Here is a 25,698-nt window from a genome sequence, read left to right on the forward strand (position 1 = left end):
GGACACAGGCTCAGGGAGTTCCACTATCTGTAGGTTTGGAGTTTGGCTACATTTTCTCTCGAAGGAACTTCCTGAGTTAAGACAACCTATAGCTGACCCTGTGTGTACATGACAAATTTGCCCCCTGGCAGTTAAGTAGAATGATTTTATATCAATTTCCCCCTTTTTATCATGACCCATATAATGGGCTCATGATCATATTTTTCACAGCAGTAGAAGCGTTACAGCAAATACGTAGGGGTCAGAATATTGGCATATGGCGTGGTTCCTGCCTTTGCCCAAACCCGTCTTCCTTGTACATAGAGAAATATTCCCTTCGATTTGCTAGTTGCCCTCGCACATTTAGATATTATGCACATGGACAGTTTAAACATGAAAAACAAAATAAACACAATCATCAGTAAAATCATAACACCTCCTTTCAGGAGTCCCTTTAGCCAGCCTGGTAGAGAAAGGAACCAGGAAAATAAACCATCAAACCGATCATGTGTCCAGCTACCTTCATCAGACCTGTCTCGGGCGATGTCTCTTAAGTGGGCTGCTCTGTCAAAGGTGTCTTTGTAGGTGTCATTCACAAATACACAAAACTCTTGACCTATGAGGGCACAAGTTCCTCCTTGAGCTGCCAAAATAATATCTAAAGCTATACGGTTTTGTAAAGGTCACTGTCTAAGTTGCTTAAGCTCAGTGGCTTGATTTGCAACTCTGGTAGCAGTTTCATTAGCCATAATTTCTAAAATACCCTGGAGTCTTATAACCCCTCTCCTAAGTCTGCAATTACTAGGGAATGTTGCCCACGTCATTGGTTCAAGGGCTGCATCCCCTTCAGCTTGAGGTTTGCTAGTATCCCTTACATTTCTAATCTTGCCTTTATGTAATTGTTTTACAATACGAGAGGGGGGTAACAACCAGGCAAGATAACAAGAACCTGAGAAGTGTATTGGACGGGTATGATAGGCTTTATTCCCACACACCCAGTGAGAACCGAACCCTGCGGGAACAGGGCCGGGAGGAGCATCCCATGTCACTCCCAACGCTTTTGTAAGACGGAAGTATAACGTCCCGTAAACCCAATAGGCCCGTGCGCTGAGGAGACGTCTCCATCTCTATATTTCTGTCTGCAGACAGACATTGTCCATCGGCGTTTTCCCATACCATGGTGCAGATTTCATAGCAGACACTATTGGCGCAGACACTCTTACGGTTAACGTCGTCAGTGGTGTCAAAACAATAAACGAGGGGAGCGACCCACTCTCCATCACCACCCGGGCCCACATAGTATTTGCAAGTACTCTTTCCTAAAAACAGGCCTGGCCCATTCCCCAGGAGACACCACTCACCCTGCACCTTGAAGGTTAACAAATACCCGGAATTAGGGCTTATACCTTCTTGTTGCCAAGTATGAGTCGTAGCCCGATGGGGAGTAACATACACCTTTGAACGAGTAATATTTGCAGCCGTCAAAGGGGTAGGAAGGAAAGAAAGTCCTCGTTCCGCATCGGGAGGCACCAAGGTGCACACCCAACATGAGTTATTCCTCCGTTCTGGGATTCTATTCCTCACTACATGGCTAAATCTAATGAAATTATTATGCTCATAAGAAAGGGAAGGAGAAATCAACAAAATTAACAGAGGAAACATTTTCACAATAGGTTAAAATACCAACAAATAAAAGAAAAAAGAGCAATAAATTCTAATCCAAATAATACAGTCCAATCTTCTATATCCGTTGAAAACTCTGATATCAGTTGTTTAGGGCCTTGGCTGCCCTGTAGTCATCTACTTCGGGTTGGCCTTGCCGGTCGGCCAACAAGTGTCACTCCCTCGCTGGGGACCTTATCCAGGGGTCCCTTTCGAGTGAATTTAAGTTTCAATCCAGGCAAGGTCTGCACCATCCACTAATCCTCTAGTCAATCTTTCATTAGTGAAATGTTGGGTATTTGGTTGATTTAAAAGGAGAGTAACAGCACGTGGAACTTTTCCCACTAGGTGGTGTCTTTGTACCCACTCTTGAGCTTTCTCAACTAACAAAGCTGCAGCAGTTAGAGCTTTAAGACCTTCTACTGCTTCTCTTGCAAAGGGATCCAGTAGTGCTAAAAAATAGGCCACAGGCCGTTGCTGTGATCCTAAAGCTTGTGTAAGAACACCAGAGGCCACCCCTGCCCTTTATTGAATGAATAAGGTAAAAGGTTTCCTATAATCCAGGAGTCCCATGGCAGGTGCCGATGGAAGGGCTGTCTTGATGCTCTCAAAGGATTTGGTAGCATCTTTAGTCCATTTCACTGGGTCAGGTTTATCCTTGGTGGTTATCTGCACTAGTGGTTTTGACATTTCCCCATACCCAGGAATCCAGGACTTACAGAATCCTGCCATGCCGAGGAACCCTCTTAACTGTCTCTTTGTCTTGGGCTGGGGTACATTTAAAATGGCACTTATACTTTCCTGAGCACGGCTTCTCTTTCCTGGTTTTAGTATGTGCCCTAAATATTTCACCTCCTCTGAGCAATATTGAGTCTTTGAGGGTGACACCTTGTGTCCTTTCATTGCTAAGGCACATAAAAGCTCTATCGAGTCCTGCTTATTAGGCTCTTGTGTTTCTGAGCATAATAAAAGATCATCCACGTACAAAAGCAACATGGACTGTCCTGGGAGAATTATATCTTACAAATCTTTATGCAAGGCAGCTGAAAATATAGCAGGGGATTAGGAACTACAGGATGTCTAGGGATTATGTAATTGTTTATAGCTTTGAGGTCCTGTATAACTCTCCAAACAGTGTTCCTTTGGGCATCAGGTTTAAGCTTTTTTTACTGTGGAGATGGGCTTGTTACAGGGCAAGTGGCAGGGAAGTAAAATGCCCTGTTCTATCCTTTGAGTCCCATAACACATTCGATTTTGTCACTCTTAGGAAGAGCCAAATCAGTAAGGGTGGAGAGGGTGGCTCCTGTATCTAATAAGCAATCATACTGTTTTCCTCCAATCATCAAAGGAATTAGGGGATTATTGTGGGATAAGGAAAGCACTGGGCAACAGAACAAGTGGAACCCCCTCATCCAGTCAGTCATAGTCTCCCATCCTGCATCACCCCCTGGAAGGCTTGATTGGGCGGTGTCGAAGCTGGACTTTGGCCCATATTGACATCTTGAGGAGGTTTAGGTTGTTCCTGGTCTCTCAGTCTACAATCTTTCTTCATGTGCCCTTCTTCGTGACAGTAAAAACAAATTAAAAGTCCTCTGGACCCCCCCTTTACTGGGTCCGCTCTACTAACAAACCCTTGTCCTCTTCCTCAGCCTCTGCCGACGCCAGGCTCTGCTCTCTTCAATACAGCCACGAACATTCTTATATTCCCCTTTTCTTCCTTCACACTCTCAGCCTTTCCTCGGGCTTCTCGCCCATTAAACACTCTGGTGGCAATAGTCACTATCTGAGAGAGAGGCATCCCTGCAAATCCTTCCACATCATTTAATCTCCTCCTTATATCTTCCACAGCCTGGTCTTTAAACAATCCTCTTATCACTGGCACGTTTGCTTCTGCCTCAGGATCTAAACCCCCAAACAACCTAGGAGCTTTCATTAGTCTTTCATAATAATCTGAGGGGTGTTCATCTGGGCCTTGATGGACAGAAGTTACTTTCCTCCAATTAGTAGTTCTTTGCCCAGCCTTCTTGATTCCGTCTAAAATTACAGTCTTGAAAGAGGTTAACTTACATTGATCTCCAGCATTGTTGTAATCTCAGTTAGGATCACCCCCGGTTACATCTCCTGCTGTCAGGGCCATTCCGTCCTGGTGGCGGAGGGGGTAAATCACCTATAGAATCCTGAGCTCGACTGAGCACTTGTTTCCTTTCTTTCTCAGAAAGTTGGGTTTTTAAAAGAACTTGGATATCTTGCTGTCACGGAGTATTGGGGAACTCAGGGCCCTGCACCCCCGGCTTCCTGCGATTCACCATGACTCTCAGCCAGCCAGTAAAGCAGAAGGTTTATTTGGATGACAGGAATACAGTCCAAGACAGGTCTTGCAGGCACAGACAACAGGGCCCCCCTCAGTTAGGTCCAGCTTGGGGTCCCAGGGCATCCCAGCCCACCCCCCTTTGCGGGGGTCAGAGCCATCTCTGCCTCCCAGCCATCTCTCCAGCCTGCTTCCAGCACTCTGCCTTCAGCGACCCCTCCCACAGCCTTTGTTCAGTTTCCCGGGCCCGGAGTCACCTGGCCTCCAACCCCTTCCTGGGTTCTCATGTTACAAGCTCAGGTATGTTCCCTCGGGCAGACTCCCATCCCCCGATGCAGACCATCCTAGTCACACTCCCCTGTCAGCATTCACACACCCCAGCAAGAACAGTCCCAGTTCGTCACATCATAGAATCCTGAGCTCGACTGAGCACTTGTTTCCTTTCTTTCTCAGAAAGTTGGGTTTTTAAAAGAACTTGGATATCTTGCCACGTAGGGTTATGAGTGGCAAAAATAGTTACCAATGTCCTCTGTACAGATTCTGGGTCGTCCCTGACCTTTGGGTGGTATTCTTCCAATTCAATAGGTCACTGATAGAGAAGGGAGTGTGGACATAGCGGTCAACAACCTGACCCTCTCCGATATGAACAGGGTACTGTCTTAAGGGCAATTGGAGTACCAGAGAGTCCTGTCCTTTTTGTTTAATGAGCTTGAAATTGACATCTCCAGGAACATACTCGGGAGACTAACCCCATGAGCCGGTCTAGGAGTCGGGCAGACTTTGCCTGTGAACGTGGCTTTGGGTATTATAGGCCACTGGCAGATCAGGATACAATGTGGCTCGGGGTCGGGATGGGGTTGGAGGCAGATCCTGCACCGGTGCAGAGGCGGTCCCTGGGACCACCTGATTTACCTGAACGGGAAGGGATTGAGGGGACACAGCTAGTGGGGGAACAGTCCTATAATCATCTTCCTCTACTCTACACTGCTGGTAGGGAGGAGGTTTAGTTTATTGTAACATGAGAGTGCACTCTTTATCTTTGCAAATTGGAGCAGCGCTATAAAACAAATATAAATAATTCATTTGTTCTGGTCTTAAATCTTCTAGGATGGTTCTCAAGGTTTTGAGGCGAACCTCATTAAATGAGCCATTTTCTGGCCACTGATTCTCTGGAGGCTGATTAAAAGTGTGAGAGGTCCAAGCGGTTATATAAAGGGTTTTAAGTCACCGATTTGACAAGCCAGCGGTGCCGCCGAGCCTTCACCAATTCCTGAGAACACATCCCAGAAGTGTGCTGGCATCGAATTTCCCCTGACTATTTCCCATGTCAGGTCTGACTGACTCCTAAATTCCCTGCTTCGTTTCTCCACCATCCTCAGTGTTACCGAGAACAAAGCCCTGGAGTCAGTGACGGTTTCCTTTATGTCCCGGGGAGACCACCCAGCCTATCCAGTCAGCCTCTGTTCCTGCCTGGGTAATCTCCTGTCATCCAAAAATTGTTTTTATACTGGGCTGGCACTCTAAGACTGTTTAACTGCCAGACAGATGTCCCAGTAATTTCACTGAGGCTGTCCCAAGGAAACCGTCGGATCTAAGACCCCCATGTACACATAACATAAAACAGAGACAATTTACCCATCTCCTGCAGAGGCCTTACGTTCTTCCAATGCGATCTGTCTTGTTGCTTGTGGTCCGTCTCTCAGAGTCCTCCTTATCGTCCCCGCCGGGGGCCAACTCCCAAGACAATACAACCCAAGGTAAACTCACCTCGGCACGCGCTGGTCCTTCTCAAGGGAGGGGCCCCGGAGCGGTTCCAAGCTGGAGAAGTCCCGCCGTAGTCACCAAAACTGTGGTAGAAATCTCTGTCCATTCCAGTTGAGGAATAAGGAGAGACGGACACAGCTAGCCAAGCAAGGAGCCCCGGGAGGGGCGATCCATTTATTTCAATTGCAATTGGTTTCGAGCTCATAAGTAAGCAAGAACAAAGAAAAGACTTACACCAAAGCATTATATGCAGTTGACTATGATAATCCATCGCTCTATGATTGGCCAAAATTTCCTATCATCACCATACATAATTAGCAAGTTACATATATCTGCCCCTCTTGTGACCCCTTATTGTTCATCTACTTGCCCCTTCCTCCTTGCTTATTTTGAAAACCAAGCAGTTAGTTATCTACAGGACACAGGTACAGGGAGTTCCACTGTCTGTAGGTTTGGAGTTTGGCTACATTTCCTCTCAAAGGAACTTCCTGAGTTAAGACAACCTATAGCTGACCCTGTGTGTACGTGACAAATTTGCTCCCTAGCAGTTAAGTAGAATAATTTTATATCACATCTCTCCCCCTTCCCCCGCCAGCCTCCCCACATCCCCCCTTCCATTGCAGTGGTCCAAATTCACATCTTCTCCCATTCCAGCCTCACTCTCCTCAGCCCCGCAATCCCCACGATCCCCCTGCATTGCCCCATCTTCCCTTCAGTGCACCCCCGCCCACATCCCAGTCTGCCCCCGCATCCCCAGCACCCGCCTTCTGTCCCCCACATGCCCTGACCCCCTACACCTCTTTATCCTCCTCCCACTGCAGCCCAGGTGTGACAGGGCGTGGGGGGGTCTCTCTTACCTTCCCTCCGAGTGGGCCCCCCCTTGGGCAGGGCTGGGAAGGGGCCCTGGCCAGGCTGGGGGCTCTGCCCTGGGAGAGGCTCCTGGGGATTCTGAGGGGGGCAGTCAGGGAGTGGGAAGTGGAAGGGAAGAGATAGGGAGCAGGACAGGCTGTTTGGGGAGGCACAGCCTTCCCTATCTGACCCTCCATACAATTTTAAACCCCGATGTGGCCCTCGGGCCAAAAACTTTTCTCACCCCTGTGCTAAGTTCTTTAAGTTACTTTCACCCCTGACCATTAGGAAGGAAACAGATGCATGAGGGGAAGGCTGGCAGCAGAACCTCAAGTCTCCCATGCCAGGGGGAGTTCAGGATTTAGCCAAAATCAAAGTCAGTGGAGTTGAGTTGGCTGGTTCCTCTTCTCTGGTTTGCCCTGCTTAGCTTGCCTTTCAGGATGATGAAATCCCAATGATGCCATGCTGGGTCCCAGGAGACAGTGGGTGTGAGACGTACCCCAGGGTACAATCTGGACTGTTGAACTGCTTAATTCTCCATCCCAGGGCATGTTCTACAATGTTTCCCAGGGTGAATAAAAATCCATGATTTAAAAAGAAAGAAAAAAACAAGAAAATCAGATTTTTGTTATTTAAATTGGATTTTTTTGATAATTTTTTTCCTCAAAAACCATTTTATCTAAAGATAGTTTTAATTAAGATACATTATAGATCAAAGATCTCTAATCATGGAATAGGGATTATAAATTCCAATTCTATAGTATGAGACAATATAGTCATGTGATGTTTAAATACTGTTTTGTAAATGAGTTCCTATAGTTCATGCATTAAGGACCCAGTCGTATTGGGTTCCATAGGCTTCTGTATAGATTACTTAGGTTAATCTCTCTATCTACCTAATGGGACTCAGTGCTAAGTCTAGAAGATACCATTAGAGATGCTTAGTTTGCCAGTTCTCAAACTGTGGCTTTGTGTCTCCAAAGGTAACATGCTTGTTAACAGCAAAACTGTTTTAATATATAGAGGTGAGAAATAATAGACTTCACCTCTATTCTCCCTCTGCACATTTGGGTACAAAGAGTCAATCCCTTACCGCTCTCCAAAAGTGCAAAGTTTCAAAAAGTTGAATGAATACAAGACCGCTGAAGGCGGAATAGATCTGGACAAGGAGAAGTCTGGAGACAAACGTGAGAAGAGAGGGAAATGCGCTTTTCTGTTAAAATATTGTATGTTTACTGTTGAAGAAAAAAATCCAGAATACTGAACGTTGTTGTTTTAGTTAAATAAAACAATTTAAATGTCTGTGTGGTGATGTTTTCCTTCTAATACAGCATGGCAAGAAAATCCTCCAACTATTAATGATTAACCTGTTGAATTGGAGATAGTTCACCTCCTAATGACTTCATAAATATCTGCTTCAATTACCTTTGGTAATGAAATAACCAAACAAACATTCATTGTCTGATATAGCTGTAAAACTCATCTGAAAAGTTTTCAAAATAAATCACTGTTGTGACAGACCCAGACCAGTGGGGTACAGGAGTCTGGTAGAGGGCAAATATACTGGTCACTGGATGAGTAGTTTTCTGTTCCCTGAGAGACCAGAGCAGGGGCTGCACTAGAGTAATCAGGAACCTGCTAGAACCCGTTAAGGCAGGCAGGATAATTAGGACACTTGGAGCCAATTAAGAAGAAGCTGCTAGAATCAATTAAGGCAGGCTAATCAGGACACCTGGGTTTTAAAAGGAGCTGACTTCAGTTTGTGGTGCAAGTGTGAGGAGCTGGGAGCAAGAGGCGCAAGGTGCTGAGAGTGAGAGGGTGTGCTGCTAGAGGACTGAGGAGCACAAGCATTATCAGACACCAGGAGGAAGGTCCTGTGGTGAGAATAAGGCAGGTGTTTGGAGGAGTCCATGGGAAAGTAGCCCAGGGAGTTGTAGCTGTCATGCAGCTGTTACAGGAGGCACTATAGACAGCTGCAGTCCACAGGGCCCTATGCTGGAACCCGGAGTAGAGGGCGGGCTCGGGTTCCCCCAAACCTCCCAATTGACCTGGACGGTGGGTTCTTCCAGAGGGGAAGGTCTCTGGGCTGTTCCCCAAACCACATGGTGAATCTCTGAGGCAAGAAAATCCGCCAAAAAGCACAGGATCCACCAAGATAGAGGAGGAACTTTGTCACACTGTTTAAAAATGTATAGTGTGGACCTTCTAAAAACGAAACCTACATCTATCTCTGAGTTGTATTTAAAGGTTATAAAAACTAACAAGAATTCATTTTTATGTAGAAAACCATGATTAAATTGAGTCTTCCCGACTAGTGATTTAAATCAAATCCACCCTGCTGCTTCCCTGTGTGAACAACAACCCCCACCACGCTCTGCTCCCACACAGCCACCAGCCTTCAAAGTCACTCCTGGCTGCACTGTACTGAGTGCGACTAGCCAGACACTCAGGAACTTACCAAACAACACAGCAACATCAGCCAGTTTTCTGCTCCCAACTTTGCACCCCAGGAATGTGCATCTTGGACTGCTCAGTCTGTTCACTGTGATGGACAAACTCAATAATTAGTGGGTCGTCCCCACAAAAGGGCCAGATTAGGCCACAGCCTTGTTCTCTCCAGTCAAATCCCCCAAACACAGGTCCAGACAAAACACTAAAACCAGTTTATTAAATAGAGCAAGGGGGTTTTCAGGTATTACAAGGGAGAAAGATGTAAAAGGTCAGAACTAGTTACAAAAATAAAATTAAAACATGTATTTTAAATCTTAAATTTTACCAAGCTAAGGAAGATGCGAAGCAAACAGGATTTCCGACCCCACCCGCTGTTGCAGGCAGTTCACAGTTCTTAGTACCCAGGCGGGATTTCCTTCCAGCCTTGGTCCGTACTGCCCAGTCCAGGGGCCCTGTTGCCTTTCAAGAGATCTTGTTGCCTTCTGTAAAGATGGGAGAGGAGAAGTAAAAATGGAGACAATTCTCCCTTGTGCTTTTATACCACTCTCCTCTTTGAGTTTCATCCTGCTGCCAGGGGCAGGCGACAATCAGTCTGTGCGCTAAGTGAGTGTCCAGCCATCCTCCTGGTGAATTGTAACTCTTTTGTTCACAGGTCCACAGCTGCTGAATTGCTGGCTAAGCAATTACTGGCCACTAAGTACATAGCTGGTGTGCAGGTGCCATTGTCTCTAAGGAGTTCATCTATGGGCATTTTCCAGCTTTACAGCATGTAACAAACATACAGCAAACTCTCAGAGCTCCATGGACAGTGCTGATAGACACATTTTAATGGGACACTAATATTCAACAGCCGATGACTTTTCCTATGATACCTCAAAAGACATACTTTGGGGAAGATTTATCACTTTGTAAACGTGGTGCCCATAGGAGTGTAGACCAATGGTTCTCAGATGTGTTTCATTGCCCCCCGGTTCTTGGTGTCTGTGGTCATTTATGTCCCCACCGTCAAAAGCAAATATATCACCACCCAGCTCTAAAGGCAGAGTAGTCGTTGGCGATGTGCACAGCTCTGAAGGCCTCCAACAGCAGCACAGAAGTTAGGGTGGCCACGTGAAGAGTGATATTCCTCAATATCACTGTTCACAGCAGACTTATCACCCCATTGCCACCCTGACTTCTGTGCTGCTGCTCCACCTGGGTATGAGAGCCTGAGCATTTATCCCCACATCCCAGCTAGGCCTGTTCCTTCTTCATGAGCCCCAGCCAGCTGGGGCTGACAACCAGTGCTCTTTAAATAACAAACAAACAACCCACACTGATCATGCCTCCTTTGACACATTCCTGTGCCTCCTTTGGGAAGCTCCTGCCACACTTTGAGAATTGCTAGTGTAGACAGTCACCGTGGGGATTGGTAGCCAAGATGGTAACACCTGCTCCTTTCCGTCTCCGGGATCCCCAGAGAAAATGGACGAGCAGCAGAGCAGAACAGCTCCGATTAACACTAACCTTGCAAAACACATTTTGGTGATTTCAGCTATAAACATTCCCTCCATCCTTCAGCCCCTACCCCCAGTGAATTCAGTGAGACTGAGCTGGAATTGGGCAGGTGGCATGGGGACAGGTATAATCGCTGAATTATTTATCCCAGATTTAAGAGAATACAAGAACCCTTTGGGTAGCTAAACATAGATTACTACAGTTACCCCTCTTAGGATCATAGAATATCAGGGTTGGAAGGGACCTCAGGAGGTCATCTAGTTGAACCCCCTGCTTAAAGCAGGACTAATCCCCAACTAAATCATCCCAGCCAGCTATTTGTCAAGCCTGACCTTAAAAACCTCTAAAGAAGGAGATTCCACCACCTCCCTAGGTAACCCATTCCAGTGCTTCACCACCCTCCTAGTGAAAAAGTTTTTCCTGACATCCAACCTAAACTGTCCCCACTGCAACTGGAGACCATTACTCCTTGTTCTGTCATCTGGTACCACTGAGAACAGTATAGATCCGTCCTCTTTGGAACCCCCTTTCAGGTAGTTGAATGCAGCTACCAAATCCCCCATCATTCTTCTCTTCTTCAGAATAAACAATCCCCATTCTCTCAGCCTCTACTCATAAGTTATGTGCTCCAGCCCCCTAGTCATTTTTGTTGCCCTCTGCTGGACTCTTTCCAATTTTTCCACTTCCTTCTTGTAGTGTGGGGCCCAAAACTGGACACAATACTCCAGATGAGGGCTCACCAATGTTGAATAGAGGGGAACGATCACGTCCCTCGATCTGCTGGCAATGCCCCTACTTGTACAGCCCAAAATGCCGTTACCCTTCTTGGCAACAAGGGCACACTGTTGACTTATATCCAGCTTCTCATCCACTGTAACCCCAGGTCCTTTTCTGCAGAACTGCTGCCTAGCCATTCCGTCCCTAGTCTGTAGCAGTGAATGGGATTCTTTCATCCTAAATTTAGGACTCTGCACTTATTCTTGCTGAACCTCATTAGATTTATTTTCGCCCCATGCTCTAATTTGTCTAGGTCCCTCTGTATCTTATCACTACACTCCAGCGTATCTACCACTCCTGTCAGTTTAGTGTCATCAGCAAACTTGCTTAGGGTGCAGTCCACTTCATCCTCCAGATCATTAATGAAGATACTGAACAAAACCGGCCCGAGGACCGACCCCTGGGGCCCTCCACTTGATAGCGGGTGCCAACTAGACATGGATTCACGCATCACTACGCGTTGAGCTCGATGATCTAGCCAGCTTTCTATCCACTTTATGGTTCATTCATGCAGCCCATACGTCTTTAACTTGCTGGCAAGAATACTGTAGGAGTTCATATCAAAAGCTTTGCTAAAAATCAAGGCATAACACATCCACTGCTTTTCCCTCATCCACAGAGCCAGTTATCTCCTCATAGAAGGCAATTAGGTTACGCAGACGTGACTTGCCCTCTTCTTCCAAGTCTTCAAAAATACACATTTAAATTTCAAACTCTATCTAAGGTGGGGACACTGTTATATCTCTCTTTAAAAGTTGAATCTGAGTCAATTACATGCAAGTTGCTTAACCCTTTCATGCCATTTGTTACAGAAGTTTAGATCCTGTGGGGATTGTTCCATGTTTAATGAGGTCAGACCTCCATATGAAAGTTTTCCAGCAGTCCAAGCACCTCTGGAGTCTCTCCTGTGTGGGTTGCCTGATGTTGAACAAGGTGTGATCTTCTTATGAAACTTTTCCCACAGTCTAAGCACTTGTGGGGTCTCTCTCCTGTGTGGATTGCCTGATGACGAACTAGGTGTGACCTCTGTATGAAATTTTTCCCACAGTCCAAGCACTTGTGGGGTCTCTCTCCTGTGTGGATTGCCTGATGTTTAACAAGGTGTGACCTCTGTATGAAACTTTTCCCACAGTCCAAGCACTTGTGGGGTCTCTCTCCGGTGTGGATTGCCTGATGTTTAACAAGGTGTGACCTTCTTATGAAACTTTTCCCACAATCCAAGCACATGTGGGGTCTCTCTCCTGTGTGGATTGCCTGATGACGAATTAGGTGTGACTTCTGTATGAAACTTTTCCCACAGTCCAAGCACTTGTGGGGTCTCTCTCCTGTGTGGATTGCTTGATGTTTAACAAGGTTTGACTTTGTTATGAAACTTTTCACACAGTCAAAGCACTTGTGGTGTCTCTCTCCTGGGTGGATTGCCTGATGACTAACTAGGTGTGACCTCTGTATGAAACTTTTCCCAGAGTCCAACCACTTGTGGGGTCTTTCTCCTGTGTGGATTGTCTGATGTTTAAAAAGGTCTAACCTGTCTGTGAAACATTTCCCACAGTCCAAGCACTCGTGGGGTTTCTTTCCTATGTGGATTGCCTCATGTCTAACAAGGTCTGACCTTCTTATGAAACTTTTCCCACAGTCCAAGCACTTGTTGAGTCTCTCTCCTGTGTGGATTGCCTGATGTTTAACAAGGGTTGACCTGTCTGTGAAACATTTCCCACAGTCCAAGCACTCGTGGGGTTTCTTTCCTGTGTGGATTGCCTGATGTCTAACAAGGTCTGACCTTTGTATGAAACTTTTCCCACATTCCAAGCACTTGTAAGGTCTCACTCCTGTGTGGAATGCCTGATGTTGAACAAGGTGTGACCTTTGTATGAAACTTTTCCCACAGTCCAAGCACCTATGGGGTCTCTCCCTTGTGTGGCTTAGCTGATGTCTAATTATTTGTGTCTTCGAAATGATACAATTCCCGCACTCGAGGGATTGACAGGTTCCCTCTCCAGTGTGGCTGCTCCCATGGTTATTAATATCTGAGAGCTTATTGAAGCTTTCCCCTTTGTCCAAGCATTGAAGGAGTTTCTCTCCAGTACAGATTGTCTGATGTGTCACAAGCTGTGAGCTCATAATGAATCCTTTCCCACATTGTGGGTAGTGCCAGGGTGTCTCTTCCTTGGGATTTGTCTGCCGCGCTCTGGGATACTCCTCTCTTCCTTCACCATTAATAGATTCATCCACTTTCTTCCCTTGGTGGTTTCCCAGAAGCCTCTCTGACCTGTGCGAACTTCCCCAGGTTTCTGTCTGCTCCAGGCACTGGGAAAAATTACCTTCAGCTCTTCCCACGAAGGTCCCCTGTAGTTCCACTTCCCCGGGAACTTTCTCATGATGATTCCCCTCCTCATTCTCACTCCCTTGCTCAGCACCTGCTGGGAGAGAGACAATCCAGACAGGAGTCATTGTGCTGGGGAGAAAGAGGAATAGCACAAAGGGAAAACCCAACAAACACTGAGCAATTGGACTCCGCCTCCACATCCCACCCAAACACTCACAGGGAAGGAAAGCTGGGAAGCAAACTCCTGCAGAGAAAAGAACAGGAGTACTTGTGGCACCTTAGAGACTAACAGATTTATTAGAGCATAAGCTTTCGTGGGCTACAGCCCACTTCTTTGGATGCATATAGAATGGAACATACAGAATGGAATGTTCTATGCATCCGAAGAAGTGGGCTGTAGCCCATGAATGCTTATGCTCTCATAAATTTGTTAGTCTCTAAAGTGCCACAAGTAGTCCTGTTCTTTTTGCGGATACAGACTAACATGGCTGCTACTCTGATACCTGTCATCCTGCAGAGAAGAGGCTGGGTGGAATGGCGTGAGCTATATTTGATGACTGCAGCCCTGTCCTGGCTGAGATGAGGAAGAACTGAGGGTGCTTACTCACACCATATTTTGGGATTCTCAGCTTTTTCATTCATTCCCTAGATGGTTTCTGTGTCAGTCCTCACCTGTAAGGGTGCATCTTGGAAGCCTTCTTTCATTGCAGGCCTGGAGATCGGGAACCCACGGCTCTTCCCCTCGTTCCAGCTGGGTGATCAGCTCAGGTTTGGGAAGGGGGAATCCTGTGCAGAGGGTTAAATCAGACAAGATCAGGGGGCATGGAGCATTGGTGGAGTATTTGTCAGAAAGGACATGCCGTGAGTGGAACCTGTCCCTGTGCTCTGGTGGAGGAACATGGAATCCAAGAGGATGGGAAAATGGTCACTGAGCCTGCTTGTGCAAAGGAACTTGTTTGGGGAGGTGAGTTGAATTATGATTACACCCTCCCTAGGTGTTCCCAAGATCTGTGCACTCTGGGGGCCTTGCTGACTCACACACAGCTCTGGACTTAAACCCATGCCTCTTTCTAAACCTGCAAAGGCCAGAGCCCTCTCCATGGCTGGAGCTATTCCCAAGGAGGAAGGTTAACAGGGATTGTGTGTGCAGCAAGAAACAACACAGACAGGACAATGCTGGATTTACGCCCCTTTGAAAGCTGGAGGGGTGGGGATGGTTTAGCTTGTCCATTGGGTTTTCACACACATGTGGCACTGGAGACGGCACAGAAATGCAAATCTCTCTCACAAGGCAGCTGTGCATTATGGAATTCACTCGCCTCTGATCTAACTGACTTGGGAAGAACCTGTCCAGATTCAGACATGCAGATCCCACAGCTTCGAGTATCTGAGGATATGGGAATCCCTTACCCAACGAGGTCACCATCTCATAGTTCTCCTGCATGACATCCCTGTAGAAGGCTCTCTGAGCGGGGTCCAGCAGAGCCCCCTGCCCCTGGGTGAAATACACAGCCACTTCCTCGAAGGTCACCGGCATCTGGAACACCAAAAGCCCCCATTCATTACCTGCTGCTCCAGCCACAATCCCACTAGTCACACGGGAAGAAGGATAGAGAAATGGAAGCTCTGGGAGTGCTAGAGTAGCAGAATCCTACCCCCACCCTGCTCAGAGCAGCCAGGAGGCTTCAGGAGGTGGGGAGAAAGTGAGATCTCCTTGTCCCCCCAGCAGACGGAGCAGGGCATGGTCTTCTCATTTCCCACACACGTGCCAGCCACAGGCTAAGACAGTAAGCAGAGCTCTGAGCCGGGGACACGGACAGGAATCCCAACACTGCCCTTCATATTTCACAGCAGCCTCAGGCTAGTGGGGTGTCACTCCAGCACTGAAAGCCTTGAAAATGTTCCCAGACCTGTGCAATGGTGTTATATCCTGTTTGATAAATGGGGGAATGTCCCATCTCCCCTCCCCGTCACCTATGGCCCCACACCGAAAATCGGCAGGTTTATCACACCCTGTCTCCTCCCTGCCCCTGCCCAGGAGCTCCCTGAAAATCCCCTACCTGAGCTGGCTCCATCACACACATTTCCCTTCCCTGTCTCCTGGAAGACGGGCCCATCTGGAGCGAAATGTGGATGTGATTCTTCAGCCTGTCGGGGCGATTGGGAACGTTACAGAAGGGGCTTCAGTCCATGTCACCCCCCGATTGCCCCCCAGACTCTTCAGACCCTCCCAGTAACAGTATCTCTGATCCAAATGCTCGAACATAAGAACGGCCGTACCGGGTCAGACCAAAGGTCCATCTAGCCCAGTATCCTGTCTCCCGACAGTGGCCAATACCAGGTGCCCAAGAGGGAGTGAACCTAACAGGCAATGGTCAAGTGATCTCTCTCCTGCCATCCTTCTCCACCCTCTGACAGACAGTGGCTAGGGACCCCATTCCTTACCCATCCTGGTTAATAGCCATTAATGGACTTAACCACCATGAATTTATCCAGTTCTCTTTTGAACTCTGTTATAGTCCTATCCTTCACAACCTCCTCAGGTAAGGAGTTCCACAAGTTGACTGTGCGCTGCGTGAAGAAGAACTTCCTTTTATTTGTTTTAAACCTGCTGCCTATTAATTTCATTTGATGACACCTAGTTCTTGTATTATGGGAATAAGTAAATAACTTTTCCTTATCCACTTTCTCCACACCATTCATGATTTTATATACCTCTATCATATCCCCCCTTAGTCTCCTCTTTTCCAAGCTGAAGAGTCCTAGCCTCTTTAATCTCTCCTCATATGGGACCAGTTCCAAACCCTTAATCATTTTAGTTGCCCTTTTCTGAACCTTTTCTAGTGCTAGTATATCTTTTTTGAGATGAGGAGACCACATCTGTATGCAGTATTTGAGATGAGGGCGTACCATCGATTTATATAAGGGCAATAATATATTCTCAGTCTTATTCTCTATCCCCTTTTTAAGGATTCCTAACATCCTGTTTGCTTTTTTGACCACCTCTCCACACTATGTGGACATTTTCAGAGAACTATCCACGATGACTCCAAGATCTTTTTCCTGACTTGTTGTAGCTAAATTAGCCCCCATCGTATTATATGTATAGCTGGGGTTATTTTTTCCAATGTGCATTACTTTACATTTATCCACATTAAATTTTATTTGCCATTTTGTTGCCCAATCACTTAGTTTTGTGAGATCTTTTTCAAGTTCTTAACAGTCTGCTTTGGACTTAACTATCTTTAGCAGTTTAGTATCATCTGCAAACTTTGCCACCTCACTGTTTACCCCTTTCTCCAGATCATTTATGAATAAGTTGAATAGGATCGGTCCGAGGACTGACCCTTGGGGAACACCACTAGTTATCCCTCTCCATTCTGAGAATATACCATTAATTCCTTCCCTTTATTCCCTGTCTTTTAACCAGTTCTCAATCCACGAAAGGACCTTCCCTTTTCTCCCATGGCAGCTTAATTTACATAAGAGCCTTTGGTGAGGGACCTTGTCAAAGGCTTCCTGGAAATCTAAGTACACTATGTCCACTGGGTCCCCCTTGTCCACATGTTCGTTGACCCCTTCAAAGAATTCTAATAGATTAGTAAGACACGATTTCCCTTTACAGAAAGCATGTTGACTATTGCTCAACAGTTTATGTTTTTCTATGTGTCGGACAATTTTATTCTTAACTATTGTTTTGACTAATTTGCCCGGTACAGACGTTAGACTTACCGGTCTGTAATTCCCGGGATCACCTCTAGAGCCCTTTTTAAATACTGGCGTTACATTAGCTAACTTCCAGTCATTGGGTACAGAAGCTGATTTAAAGGACAGGTTACAAACCTTAGTTAACAGTTCCGCAACTTCACATTTGAGTTTTTCAGAAATCTTGGGTAAATGCCATCTGGTCCCGGTGACTTGTTAATGTTAAGTTTATCAATTAATTCCAAAACCTCCTTTCGTGACACTTCAATCCGTGACAGTTCCTCAGATTTGTCACCTACAAAAGCCAGCTCAGGTTTGGGAATCTCCCTAACATCCTCAGCCATGAAGACTGAAGCAAAGAATCCATTTAGTTTCTCCGCAATGACTTTATCATCTTTAAGTGCTGCTTTTGTACCTCGATCATCAAGGGGCCCCACTGGTTGTTTAGCAGGCTTCCTGCTTCTGATGTACTTAAAAAACATTTTGTTATTACCTTTGGAGTTTTTGGTTAGCCATTCTTCAAACTCCTCTTTGGCTTTTCTTATTACATTCTTGCACTTAATTTGGCAGCATTTATGCTCCTTTCTATTTGCCTCACTAGGATTTGACTTCCTGCCTACCTGGCCCTGCGCGTGGAACTGAGAGCTTTTCTGAGAATGCCACCATAGAGGTTCTGGATTTCAGTCTCTTCCCTAGCAGCCTATATTTGGCCTCCAGGACATGTCTTCTACCCTTCCCTGGGAAAAAAAAGCAGAACTAAACATTCCACTTTGGGGGATTTCTCCACAATGCCGTGTAAACCCCTCTCCCTTAGGAACAGCAGGAGCCCTCTGATGGCATCACCTAAAAAGAATGAGCTGCCCTGGACTCCCCCAGCAGCCCCCAGGGACAGGCAGGCAGAGGCTGATCTCATTGGCCCAACCACACTCCCTGCCTGCCAAAGCCAGCAGTGACTCCGGTGTGGCTGAGATGTGAATCCTGCCCAGAAATCAGACTAGGGCCTGGGCGACCGCAAAACTCATGAGACACAGACCCCACCAGCACGGGTGTGTCTGACAATAACACACTGGGAGCAGGGATTGAGTGTGGGGGCTGGGTTTTTGCCTCTGTCCCAGTCTCCCCACACACCCCCTTTCCTCGCATTGCCCCCACTCACATCTTCCCCCATTCCAGCCTCGCTCCCCTCAGCCTCCCAATCTCCCCGCATCGCCCCATCTTCCCTTCAGTGCACCCCGGCCCCCAACCCAGCCTGCCCCCCGCATCCCCAGCACCCGCCTCCTGCCCCTCTTTATCCTCCTCCCCCTGCAGCCCGCGTGGGACGGGGGGACACAGCTCCCACGGGGTGGGTTTTTTCTCTCACCTTCCCTCCGAGCGGGGCCCCCTGGGGCAGGGGCCGGGCCGGGAAGGGGCCTGGCCGGGCTGGGGGCTCTGCCCTGGGAGAGGCTCCTGGGGAGCAGCGGGAAGGGCCCTGCTGGAGATTCCCCTCTCCCGGCTGCAGCCAGGGCTCCGGGCTCCCAGCACCAGCCGCCGGTAGCGATGCAAACAGACCCTGCTCCTGTTTCCCTACTTTGGGTGTACTGAGCATGCTCACCCGAACTGAGCATGCCCAGTAACCTTCGCTGTAGCCACTGCCCTCTCTCTGCCCTTACTTCTGCTTAGGATTTGCTGCCTCCTCTTTGGAGGGGGTTAAAAGCTTTAAGGGGGGCAAAACGCAGCGGGGGTGGGGCTGCGAGGGTCTGAGCAGGGGGCAGAAATTTACTGGCCAGGGGGGCTCAAGCTACTGTAGCTAGTGGCAGAAGAAGGGATGAAGGGGAAAACTCGTGGGAGCCGGGGTTAAGCCCAGGGAGATGCTGCCAGACCCAGTGCAGGGACAAACCCCCCGTTTAGGGCGGGGGAGAGGGGGGAACAGTGACCCCGTGGGATGAGGCACCAATCTAGGGGTGTGGGGGGTGCAGAGGAGGTTTTCGTTCTGCTCACTGGATGCTGCATGTCAGCCCTGGAGCAGGGGGCGGGTTCCTGGGACTGGGGTCTTAAAGGCACAGGCCTCCAATTCCTAGCCTGTCAAAGCTTCATCATCGCAGCTCCTCTCTATCCTATACAAGTGTTGCAGGGCCAGGGCTGCCCGGGGGGGGCAAGAGGGGCAGTTTTCCACAGGGGCCCCCACGAGAATATTGGAGGCTGCCCCCGCCACCGTCTTCCCCCAAGCCCCTGTGTCTCAGCATGCCGTGTCCAGGAGCGGCCCTGGCGCGCTGCAGCGCCGTGGCTCCAACGCTGTCCGAGGTCACTCCTGGATGCTGAATCCTCTGGGCAGCTCTGGGCAGGGTTACTTTACTGCTCCAGCCAGGAGACTGAATGCGGTGAAATATTGTACAGACACTCCCTCCCTCAAACTCTGCCTCTCACATTTTGAATATGTAAAAGTGTCTTCTATCAGTTTCTATGTCTGTATGAAATCACTCACTGGAGCTCATTTCTCTTATATAACATACTGAGTTGCTAACTCCCTCCCAGAGCCGACATATCAAGCATCTCAGAGGGGTCATTAAGAAAAAACAGAAAAAGTACAGGGAGTGGAAGAGGGGGGGATCAGCAAAGAAACCTACCTTATTAAGGTCAGAGCATGTAGAGATGGAGTGAGAAAAGCCAAAAGCCGAGTAGAGTTGGACCTTGCGAGGGGAATTAAAACCAATAGTAAGAGCTTTTATAGCCATATAAATAGGAAGAAAACAAAGAAAGAAGAAGTGGGACCACTTAAGACTGTAGATGGAGTGGAGATTAAGGATAATCTACATATGGCACAATATCTAAATGAATATTTTGCATCGGTATTGAATGAGGCTAATGAAAGGCCGAGGAATAGTAGAAGCAAGACGGATGGGAATAAAGGAGTGGAGACTGACATTACCGAATCAGAGGTAGAAGCCAAACTCAAACAGCTTAATGGGACTAAATCAGGCAGACCGGATGATCTTCATCCGAGAATATTAAAAGAACTGGCGTGGGAAATCGCAAGCCCGTTAGCCATAATTTTTAATGAATCCGTAAACTCGGGTATGGTACCGTTTGACTGGAGAATAGCTAATGTGGTTCCTATTTTCAAGAAGGGGAAAAAAAGTGACCCGGGTAACTACAGGCCTGTTAGTCTAACATCTGTAATATGCAAGGTCTTGGAAAAAATTTTGAAGGAGAAAGTAGTTAAGGACCTTGAGGTCAATGCCAATTGGGACAAATTACAACACGGTTTTACGAAAGGTAGATCGTGCCAAACCAACCTGATCTTCTTCTTTGACAAAGTAACAGATTTTTTAGATAAAGGAAATGCGGTGGATCTAATATACCTCGATTTCAGTAAAGCGTTTGATACGGTACCGCATGAGGAATTATTGGTTAAATGGGAAAAGATGGGGATTGATATGAAAATCCAGAGGTGGATAAGGAACTGGTTAAAGGAGAGACTGCAGCGGGTCGTACTAAAAGGTGAACTGTCAGGTTGGAGGGAGGTTACCAGTAGAGTTCCTCAAGGTTCAGTTTTGGGTCCGATTTTATTTAATCTATTCATTACTGTCCTTGGAACCAAATGTAGGAGTGGACTGATAAAGTTTGTGGATGACACAAAGTTGGGAGGTATTGCTAATTCGGAGAGGGATCAGGATATCCTGCAGAGAGATTTCGATGACCTTGTAAACTGGAGTAATAGTAATAAGATGAAATTTAATAGTGAGAAGTGTAAGGTTATGCATTTAGGGATAACTAACAAGAATTTTAGTTATAAGCTGGGGACTCATCGGTTGGAAGTAACGGAAGAGGAGAAGGCCCTCGGAGTCCTGGTTGATCGCAGGATGACTATGAGTCGGCAATGTGACGTGGCCGTGAAAAAAGCTAATGCGGTCTTGGGATGCATTAGGCGAGGTATTTCTAGTAGGGATAGGGAGGTGCTGGTTCCGTTATACAAGGCACTGGTGAGACCTCATTTGGAGTACTGTGTACAGTTCTGGTCTCCCATGTTTAAAAAGGATGAAATCAAACTGGAACGGGTACAGAGAAGGGCCACTAGGATGATCCGAGGAATGGAAAATCTGTCGTATGAAAGGAGACTCGAGGAGCTCAGTTTGTTTACCTTAACCAAAAGAAGGCTGAGGGGGGATATGATTGCTCTATTTAAATATATCAGAGGGATAAATATCAGGGAGAGAGAGGAATTATTTCAGCTCAGTATGAATGTGGACACTAGAACGAATGGATATAAACTGGCCATCGGGAAGTTGAGGCTTGAAATTAGACGAAGGTTTCTAACCATCAGAGAGGTGAAGTTTTGGAACACCCTTCCGAGGGAAACAGTGGGGGCGAAAGACCTTTCTGGCTTTAAGATCAAGCTTGATAAGTTTATGGAGGGGATGGTTTGATGGGATACAGTGATTTTAGTCAATAGGTCGATAACAATGGTCAATGATGGGATATTAAAAGTTACTACAGAGAACTTTTCCAGAAGGTCTGGCTAGAGAATCTTGCCCGTATGCTCGGGGTTCAGCTGATAGTCATATTTGGGTTTGGGAAGGAATTTTCCTCCAGGGTAGATTGGCAGAGGCCCTGGAGGTTTTTCGCCTTCCTCCGCAGCATGGGGCAGGGGTCGCTTGCTGGAGGATTCTGAGTGACTTGAAGTCTTTAAATAATGATTTGGGGACTTCAACAGCTAAGTGAAGGGAGAGAATTCTTCCAGGAGTGGGTGGGTCAGGTTTTATGGCCCGCATCATGCGGGAGGTCAGACTAGATGATCATAATGGTCCCTTCTGATCTTAGAGTCTATGAGTCTATATCCGCACCCCCTCCTGTATCCCAATCCCCTGCCCCAGGTCAGAGCCTGCACCCCTCACTCAAACTCCCCATAGCCTGCAACCCTCCTGCACCCCAACTCCATCCCAGAGCCTGCACCCCAAAAAGGGCTGGATTAACCTTTTGTGGGTCTGGTGCTAAACATATTTGTGAGCCCCCATGGAGGAAATGGGAACATGGGGCAGGGGGGCAGAGTCCTCAGAGCGACGGGTTGGCCGGGGGCAATGGGAGATGAGATGGGTCATGGCATGGCAGGGACAGCCCTGTTCCACCCAGCCCAATACAAGGGAGCTGCCAGACACACACTGGCCAGCCCGGCCCTGCGCTCCCATCGTGCTTCTTCCCCTTCAGGGCTGTCCCATGCTGCACCATGCTACCCCCCTGCCCAGCACCCCTCTGACTCCCCATGCCCAGGGCCACACCACCCAGAGACCCCCACAAACCCCCATGCCCAGTGCCCTCTCACAGACCACTCCCCCACCCACTCAGAACCCCCCCACAGATCCTCTCACTGCCCAGTGCCCCTTAGCTGGAGACCCCCCACAGCCCTCCCACAACTGCACAGTGCCCTGCACCTCCCCTCCCAGAGCTTCCCCATAGATTCCCTCACTGCCCAGTGCCCCCCACTGCCCCACTGCCACAACTGCACTGTGCCCCGCACAGACCCTCCACACTTCCCAGCACCCCGACACACACAGATCTCCCCAACCCCCACTGCACCGCACCCCCCCCCCAGACCCACTAGAGACCTACTCTCCCACACCCTAACCCCCAGCCACAATAGCCAGCCCTGATGGGAGGTGTCTGTGTCTGCCAGGCTGAGCCGGCAGCACAGCCAGAGCTGGTCCTGGGGCAGGATAACTCCGGCCCCTTGGGGGTGCAATCAGCCAGGCTGGAGCAGGAGCAAAGCCTACCCGGGCCAGGCTCCCTCAGGACCCACATGCCTGGCAGGACGTCAGGGATTTATTGTATTATGTATAGTATAGCGACCAGGGAGCTTTTGTGAACAGGGGCTGCTAATAGGGAGTTTCACAAGGGTGTTTGGAAGGGGAGCAGGAAGGGAGAGCGGGTCCCTTGCCGGTTCTATCTTATACCCTTTATTCCCCTTAAAACCTATAGCCCAAACTACATTCAAAACTTCTTGCTTTAAACAACCCCTTCATTAACTAGGAGACAATGCAGGCAGAAGCCCAGCTGCAGAGTGGGGGCTATCCAGTTTATTGCACTGAGTGTAGCATGTATGATTACCTGCCCCGTGGGTGGGTGGCATATGTGTGCATTCGGTGCAAGGAGCTCCTGGCCCTCAGAGACCACGTACAGACTCTGGAGGCAAGGGTGGTGGAACTGGAGGAGCTAAGGGAGGCAGAGAGGTATGTTGATGAAGCTTTCCGGGACACTGTAGAATTGTCCCACCTCCAGTCAGACAGCCCCTGCGCTGTTGAGGAAGATGAAAGGCCCAGGGAAGCAGAGCAGTCAATGGGAGCAGAGGGAAATCTTCCCATAGTTGGGAACCTCCTTCCAGACGGTGCTGGGGTTGCCTCTCGCACTGAGGTTACCTCTCCAGGGGAGGCAACTCCAGTTGCTAGGAAAAGGCAGGTATTAGTATTGGGAGATTCAATCATTAGAAACGTAGATAGCTGGGTTTGTGATGACCGGGAGAACCGCATGGTGACTTGCCTGCCTGGTGCGAAGGTTGCGGATCTCTCGAGGAATCTCGACAGACTTATGTGTAGTGCTGGGGAGGAGCCGGTGGTCATGGTACATGTAGGTACCAATAACATAGGGAAGGGTAGGAGAGATGTCCTGGAGGCCAAATTTAGGTTGCTAGGGAAGAGACTGAAATCCAGGACCTCTATGGTGGCATTCTCAGAAATGCTCCCAGTTCCACGCGCAGGGCCAGGTAGGCAGGCAGAGCTTCAGAGTCTCAATGCGTGGATGAGACGATGGTGTAGAAAGGAGAGGTTTACATTCATTAGGAACTGGGGAAACTTCTGGAATGGGGGGAGCCTATACAGGAAGGGTGGGCTCCACCTAAACCAAAGTGGAACCAGACTGCTGGCACGAAACATTAAAAAGGTTGTAGAGCAGTTTTTAAACTAGGAGATGGGGGAAAGCCGACTGCTGCAGAGGAGCATGTGGCTCGGACAGAGACTTCTCTTAGGGGAGAGTCTAATGATAGAGAATCTCCAGGTTATAGTCAGGAGCAGAGGATGAAAGAGGATAAAGTAGGGGCCAGATCAGATGATAAACATTCACATAAAAAAGAATCTGATACATCAGAAAAGGGCAGACAAATAAACAGTGACAAATTTTTAAAGTGCTTGTACACAAATGCTAGAAGTCTAAATAATAAGATGGGTGAACTAGAGTGTCTTGTGATAAAGGAGGATATTGATATAATAGGCATCACAGAAACCTGGTGGACTGAGAGCAATCAATGGGACACAATCATTCTGGGGTACAAAATATATCGGAAGGACAGAACAGGTCGTGCGGGGGGGGGGGGAGTGGCACTTAATGTGAAAGAAAATGTAAAATCAAATGAAATAAAAAGTGACAGAGGGTCCAGGACTGGCCGGCCTCCCAAGGTCTGTGAAAGTGAGGGATCATTGTCCAGGGTGGGTTGTAGATCACTGATGATGCACTGGAGAGGTTTAAGCTGAGGACTGTAGGTGATGGCCAGTGGAGTTCTGTTGGTTTCTTTTTTGGGCCTGTCTTGTAGCAGGAGGTTTCTGGGTACACGTCTGGCTCTGTTGATTTGTTTCTTTATTTCCTTGTGTGGGTATCGTAGTTTTGAGAATGCTTGGTGAAGATCTTGTAGGTGTTGGTCTCTGTCTGAGGGGTTGGAGATCTGCTGCAACAGAACTCCACTGGCCATCACCTACAGTCCTCAGCTTAAACCTCTCCAACGCATCATCAGTGATCTACAACCCACCCTGGACAATGATCCCTCACTTTCACAGACCTTGGGAGGCAGGCTAGTCCTCGCCCACAGACAACCCGCCAACCTTAAGCATATTCTCACCAGCAACCACGCACCGCACCATAACAACTCTAACTCAGGAACCAATCCATGCAACAAACCTCGATGCCAACTCTGCCCACATATCTACACCAGCAACACCATCACAGGACCTAACCAGATCAGCTACAACATCACTGGCTCATTCACTTGCATGTCCACCAATGTTATATATGCCAGCAATGCCCCTCTGCTATGTACATTGGCCAAACTGGACAGTCACTACGCAAGAGGATAAATGGACACAAGTCAGATATCAGGAATGGCAATATACAAAAACCTGTAGGAGAACACTTCAACCTCCCTGGCCACACAATAGCAGATGTAAAGGTAGCCATCTTACAGCAAAAAAACTTCAGGACCAGACTCCAAAGAGAAACTGCTGAGCTCCAGTTCATTTGCAAATTTGACACCATCAGATCAGGATTAAACAAAGACTGTGAATGGCTATCCAACTACAGAAGCAGTTTCTCCTCCCTTGGTGTTCACACCTCAACTGCTAGCAGAGCACCTCACCCTCCCTGATTG

At 47.9% G+C, this 25,698-nt stretch overlaps 2 protein-coding genes across 10 annotated transcripts in view; both read right to left on the reverse strand.

Moving 5' to 3' along the window:
- Positions 1-25,698, reverse strand: part of LOC101948742 (zinc finger protein RFP-like) — a 1,201,957-nt gene that overhangs the window by 940,194 nt on the left and 236,065 nt on the right. The gene's annotated exons all lie outside the window — the stretch shown is intronic.
- Positions 5,855-19,208, reverse strand: LOC112061396 (zinc finger protein 250-like). Of its 9 annotated transcripts, none has more exons than XM_065564527.1 (7): positions 18,679-18,894; positions 17,457-17,613; positions 15,674-15,761; positions 15,024-15,150; positions 14,286-14,399; positions 13,609-13,704; positions 9,203-9,495 (listed from the first exon to the last, which is right to left on the reverse strand). In XM_065564527.1, the coding sequence occupies exons 3-7, from the start codon at positions 15,728-15,730 to the stop codon at positions 9,476-9,478; spliced, it is 414 nt and encodes a 137-aa protein (XP_065420599.1). In that variant the 5' UTR covers positions 15,731-15,761; positions 17,457-17,613; positions 18,679-18,894; the 3' UTR covers positions 9,203-9,475. The 9 variants fall into 9 exon arrangements, with proteins under 9 accessions (XP_065420594.1, XP_065420593.1, XP_065420599.1 ...); XM_065564525.1 differs by having other exon boundaries at positions 13,609-13,707; positions 18,679-18,847; XM_065564528.1 differs by lacking the exon at positions 17,457-17,613.

This window comes from Chrysemys picta, chromosome 12 (assembly GCF_011386835.1).
Source record: "Chrysemys picta bellii isolate R12L10 chromosome 12, ASM1138683v2, whole genome shotgun sequence".
Taxonomy (NCBI): Eukaryota; Metazoa; Chordata; order Testudines; family Emydidae; genus Chrysemys; species Chrysemys picta.

Coding starts and splice junctions, on each gene's coding strand:
- LOC112061396 (XM_065564520.1), bottom strand. CDS start 15,730: ATGGGCCCGTCTTCCAGGAGACAGGGAAGGGAAATGTGTGTGATGGAG. Junction 14,400..15,023: donor TGAGATGGTGACCTCGTTGG/GTAAGGGATTCC, acceptor CCCTCTGCACAG/GATTCCCCCTTCCCAAACCT. Junction 13,708..14,285: donor TCCAAGATGCACCCTTACAG/GTGAGGACTGAC, acceptor TCTCTCTCCCAG/CAGGTGCTGAGCAAGGGAGT.